The sequence below is a fragment of the Octodon degus genome, unplaced genomic scaffold (genome assembly GCF_000260255.1).
Source record: "Octodon degus isolate 3935 unplaced genomic scaffold, OctDeg1.0 scaffold00030, whole genome shotgun sequence".
Lineage (NCBI taxonomy): Eukaryota > Metazoa > Chordata > Mammalia > Rodentia > Octodontidae > Octodon > Octodon degus.
Genome location: NW_004524606.1, coordinates 9,056,763 through 9,062,762, shown reverse-complemented (window position 1 = coordinate 9,062,762; position 6,000 = coordinate 9,056,763). Strand labels below are relative to the sequence as shown.

Sequence of the window (6,000 nt, the reverse complement as noted above, 5' to 3'; positions counted from 1 at the left end):
GCAGGTTGTACAGCAGTTAGAGCTCCAGGTAAAGCCATATTTATTTTTAATATTGCCTCAGTCTTCCTCAACTTCTGCCATTTCTGTAGTGTTCTGTAATGAGTTCCTGTGTACTCATTCTTGAATGGAAAGTCAAAAGCTTGTTGTTGTCCTTTTTAATGCTTAATTTTTACTTTCTGGGGGTCAGTTCAGCTTCCGTCCTCTCTTTGAAACTGATGCACGGATGTCTCTGGAAGTCATAGTAATGTGTCCGCAGCTGGCACTCAGTGCCCACCTCAAGCAGTCCTGTCTTTCCCTTGCTTTCCCTCCATTCTCTCTTTGCTTTTGAACTTTCTGATTATTTGTTGCTGGTGCAAACCCCTGAAGGTGCTAATATTGTTAAACTGGAGCTCAGAAGATAAGCTGGGGAGAGACTGAATGAAAATGCACGTGAATGGAGCGAGGACGGGAGCATGTGACCAGGACGGGCGAGTGAGCACACACAAAACGTGTTCCAAAGCCACAATGGAAGTGATAGGAGGATTTATTCCTCATTTTTTGTGTTCCCATTTTTCTCCATCACTAAGGATGATATGAGAGTTCACTGCACATATCATACATACAAATATGTACCTATATAATACATAGCATGTGCACAAATATGCTGTATATGTGTAAGTACAGACAAAAGTATTTGGAAGTCCTCTGAAGTATGTTGGATAAACTTGTGCAGATTTTTAACATGGTTTCTACCTCTTGGTACAGTACAACTTGTTGGTGAACCACCATATATTAACACTAATCCATTCTTCATATAATTAATAGAAAATTAGTTTCTGAAAGTAAAAATTGGGTCAGAAATGGAAATTATTAAAATGTACAGTTGCAAAAGCCTGACCTGGCAAACCCCATTTATGCAGCCCAGTTCCAGAAGGCTTCTGAGTGCTTGATGACTCACTGCGCCGTCTCCTCTGCCTGGTGCAGTGTAGGCAAGAGGTGAACCGACCAGGGGAAATTAAAACAGTGCTGTACATTACACGGGGACCAGCCATCGAAAGCTTATTTTGTATGCGAGACAGCAATGCTGAGATATATGGAGAGCCGTAGGCTAAGTACAGAAGATAATTACATTTGGAATTTTACTGAGTTAAGTCATTTACAGCTTCAAATAGTTGCAGAGAAAAATCAGCCCAAACACACTTAAACTTTTTGTTGTGACTTTTCAGGATAGAAAGGATTTTTTTAAAATTAGTTATCATCTTATATGACAAATTGTATTTTTTAGGAGGATTTTTCTCAAAAGTCATTTTCTCAAGCTAGTTAGTACTTTTGGTTCACACGACAAATTCAAACTTACTAGAACAGTATACAAGTAAAGTGCACATCATAAACCTTCTGATTTTTTAATGTCTTTGGAAACATCTTTAAATTTAGTATGTTGATAGAGAAAAAGAAATAGTAGACTTATCCTACCCTCAAGTATGTTTAAAAGCACAGTAAGGCCTTTTTACAAACTAGATTCTACAGAATAAACTATAACTCTTATTACTTGGATTTTGATGATGGTGAATTTTATAGTGACCTTTTTCTGCATTTAGTGATAGAATTAATGACAGTCTGAAGTAAATTATCAGAGGTAGTCTGGTTTTTGCAGTGGCATTTGAATGTTGGGCCATTGTTACTTAGGAACCTAATATGTTTTATTAATTACTCTTGACCCTCCACAAAGAGAAAGGGGTGATCCATCTTAAGGAAAGTTATTGTTCCCTAACAACTTTACTCTGGTCATTTGGTCATGTGACCTAGAAGTGGTACACACTGATAAGCGTATTCTTTGATCATTTGCAGATTTCATGTTATCATAGATTTCTTTCAATCTTAAGTCAAACTGAAGGCAGGTTTTTCAACTTGAAATAGAAGTAAATTGTCCTGGCTGGATGTTATGGTGTAACAGTTACCTGGGGTAACTATTCCAATAATCTATTTTGCTTGAGAGTTTGCTTTAATGGAAGAAGGGGCAGGCTAATTCTGACAGGTTCCATTCCCTCACAGCTTGAAAGAGTTGCTAGACTGATACCATAGTGCTTATCAAACTATAGAGTACAGGCCTACCCTCACAAGCTGAAAAGTTTTGACATTTTAAATGGTTAGAGGACAAGAAAAAAGCATTTAAACAAAAGAAGAGTATTTCATGGTGAAAATCAGTTGAGATTTGATTTTCAGTGCCAGTTTCATTGGAACAAAGCCATGCCCCTGCCCATTCGTTTACAGATGATCTGTAGCTGCTTGTAAGATGCAATAGCAAAGTCAGATAACTGCAGTGGAAGCCATATGGCCTAAAACACTGAACATATTTATTCTGTGGCTTCCACAGAAGTTTGCTAAGCAAGCACTGGTCAAGAGAGGTCAAAAGAGAAAACAGTATGGATTACGTGATTAGCTGCTTATTTCCTAGGGTCCCTGGTTACCTAAACTTCAGCAGCCCTCCCCAGCATACATCCTCTTTCTTACACATGGTTATCTAAAACTGTGTAGGAACTTACACTGCCCTACCAACAGCTTCCTATGCCAAGTACTTGCCGATCTTGGGGATCATGGGAAGTTGGTCAGTCACTTAGGTATTCATCTTACTCGTTTAGCAAAATTTACCAGGAGCCTTTCTGTAATAAGAACCATGCAAATACCTCCACAGAATATAGTGGTGATGAGAACTGGTAGGGCTGCCCTCCCGTTTCTTATATTCTAGAAGGAAGAGTAGTACAAAATAATTTTTCAGCAGAAGTATCTATTCATTGGATGATATTAGCTTATGCCAGTGGGTTCTAAAAAACTTGGCTCAGAAATGGTGTTGCACTCCTATTAACCCAGCAGTTGGGACTGAGGCAAGAGGATCTCAAGTTCCAGGCCAACCTGGGCTACAGAGTGAGTTTAAGTCAGCCTGGATTACACAAAGACCTTGTCTTAAACAAAAAATATCAGAAACTTATTCAAAAGAGGGTTTCATTACTAGAAAGGAGCTGAACGAAAACAGAAGAGTTATTGAATCACCTTACTCAATCAGGCATAATGATAAGAAAATGTCCATAGTTTTTAGTATGTGAAGAATCTTGCCATTGTACAGAGCTCACAGTAGGTCTTACGAAGCTTTCGGAGTCTTTAGATTTTAGGCCTAGTATCTGGGGACACTTGGAACAAGGTACAGTTATACTCAAAGCTCATTCCTTGTAGACTTCCTGTTTCTGTGAGATTCAACATTTTTGTGTTTGTACTGTTACATTTGCCATTTCATGCATCTGAAACCGTTTTATTACTGAAGGATCTTGATGCCCATAGAACCTGAGAAGGTGAGGTAATCAGGTACCTGTACCAGCATGAATACTAACATGCGTATGCCCGGACATCCATTTCCCAGAGGCTGTCTCCCAAGTTTTTTCATCCACAGACCAGGAAGGACCTACCTAAAGTAAATGGTCTTGAACATGACTAGTCTGAGGGCTACTTTTTCCCTAAAAAAGGTATTTCCCAGTCCAAGAAATATCTAAACATCCTAGTGTCTCAAAGTACTCAAAGTACTTTACAAAATTGCCATTGATTCACTTGAAGTGGAAAAATGTTCACACCACCAAGTAACACAGTAACAAACAGTTAAGGTTTGAATAATCCCCCAAAGATAATAACTGTGTTAGAGTGGGAGGATACGTCTCCCAGCATCCAGACTCCCAAAGTCATACTTGATTAGCCTGGGTACTAGAGCATGCTTCAGCAAAGGCTTCATATGTCATGATGAAAGGACTCAGCAGGAGACTTCAGAGGGCGCATCAGCTTCAGACATGACCAGAGCTGGTGAATGTACTGAGTGGTATTCTGGGCACCTCTGCAGTCCCTTTGTATGCGAAGCTTAGTAACTTCCTCTGACCCAGAACAGAAGTCTCTTGTGATACCACCCTGAGGAATTAGGTACAATAAAAATTTAAAAAACAACACTGCTGGCCTTAGGGGATAGTAGCTAAAGATGTTTCCCTTCCTAGAGCTGTTGATATAAGACTGTATAACTCTCCTTGAATCAGATGTAAAAGCCAGGAGGACTCTAGTGGTGAGATGTCAGGCAGGCAGAAATCAAGATGTTGGATAGTGAACTCATAGTCCTATGTTGTCAGTACTGTGCCTGAGAGCTGCCTTGTCCCCTTGTATTTATGACTGGATTCACAAAACTGACGTTAGAATAGACTTAATTATGAAAAGCAACATATCTGTATTTTTGAATTTTTTGTTTGGTGGTATAAAATCACTTGAGTTTTGGCTTGTTTTTTAGCAGTGGACTGCTTACCTGCAGCGTCAGGAAGCAGGGAATGGTTAATTCCACTTTCACTTCAGCCTTTTCCTGGTCTCATTGAGAAGGAAGAGGGATCAGCCATCCAGTTGGTATCCTATGTGGCATTCCTTACTGTATTTTACTAGTATAAAGACAGCTGTCATTTCTTGGTGTTTTACCAGTGAACAAGATGAAGGTCAGGCCCCACTGTTTCCTCAGAGCCTTACCCTGTAGCCCCTGAGAAGTCATGTGAGCTCCTTGTAGGGCACCATGGTCACTTTGCAGCAAGACAGACACCAGAGAAATTGTTTGGCTCAGGAACATGGCTTTTGAAGGTCAGGGGACACATTTTAAGATTTCATCTGTTAAAATGTTAAGTCTCTTCTGACAGATTCCTCTGACATGATGTACACAGAACTAATTAGAATTGGAGGTGAGCAAAATTACCCCTCTATGATCTTATGTAGATCATGAAATGTCTATAACTCCCACTTCATCCCACAAAGAACCCCCTAGCCACCAGGACAGAGGAATGCAGGCACGGGATCCTCGAATACTTGGGAGTGTGAGGTCTTCTCCCCTCCCATGCTACAGCCCAGGTAGTAGTAGCACACTGAGCTACTGTGTGGGTGGCTCACTCACTGTCCACTGGCCATGGGCTTCAGGGTCTCAATTTGTATTAATCCCATTCACCTGGGTTCCCCCAGGTGGGGATATATTTACAAGCCTCAACTTTCAGGCTATGGATGAGATAATGCAAAAATGTCACAGTGGTTGGGTCATAATTCTGTCATGGAGGAGAGGAAAACCATCCAGTTTAGCAGACAAGAAAACATCTGCTAGAATTTATCTCAGAAAGTGTAGGACATTGGTGATATGGGTGTGTTTTTGTGACAACATAGATGGGTGTTTAGCTGTTTTTGTGACCATGAAACAAACATAGCCAAATTGCCATATGTCCTCCTTGGTAAATAATACCTTTTGAATGAGAAAATTGTTTTGAAAATAATCCATTTTCTGCATGGGTCAGAGGCACAAGGTTCAGGACAGGCTTCCTCCACCTGAAGACTTTTCTACCTAAAGGCTTTCGAAATGTAAGACAGACTGATTCTGAAAAATTACTTTATAAAAGTGACTCAGAGAACCCAGGATAGAGGGTAATAATCAAATAGAGATGGTAATGATTTGATAAAATTAGGAACGTGAAGCACCTGGGACATATAGTAGGACCTCAATAAAGTGTTTTTTGAGATACTGTGTGAACTCAAGAGAGTGAAAGCAAGAGAAATCACCCAACTGAAGGGGACTTGCCACTGCTGGAAAGGATGACAGAAAGTGGTGTGTGGCTTCTGTTATTAGTAGTTGTACTCCAGTTAGTCACTGTTGAAGAAACACCAATTTTCATCAAAACTTTGGATTAAGTGACCTGTCTGTCCTCCAGCACAGTGCTGCTGTGTAGGCAAGGCAGACCACAGAGCCTCTACTGCCCCACCACGTAGAGTTTTTAAGAGAGACAGGGCCCAGTGAAGGTGACCGTAGGAAGAGGTGTTGGCAAGGAAGCCACTTGAAATTTTGTTCCTGCTGTGGGACAGGGGAGAGGATAGATAGAGAATACATTTTTCTTTTTAAAATTCATCTTTATGTTCACCAGGGTGGCCAGCATTCAGTTTGCTTGCCTGGGAGTGAGGAAATTCCCAAGAGTTGGGGAT

The 6,000-nt window shown here is 40.5% G+C and overlaps 1 protein-coding gene across 12 annotated transcripts in view; it reads left to right on the top strand.

Annotated features, from left to right (window-relative positions):
• The window catches only part of Foxp1 (forkhead box P1), a 588,512-nt gene that overhangs the window by 549,523 nt on the left and 32,989 nt on the right, over positions 1–6,000 (top strand). For all 12 annotated transcript variants that reach the window (XM_023713297.1, XM_004629500.3, XM_023713292.1 and 9 more), the window contains one exon: positions 1–28. This exon is cut by the window's left edge and continues 60 nt beyond it. In XM_023713297.1, the coding sequence (XP_023569065.1) occupies positions 1–28 (28 nt within the window). The remainder of the gene's footprint in view (positions 29–6,000) is intronic.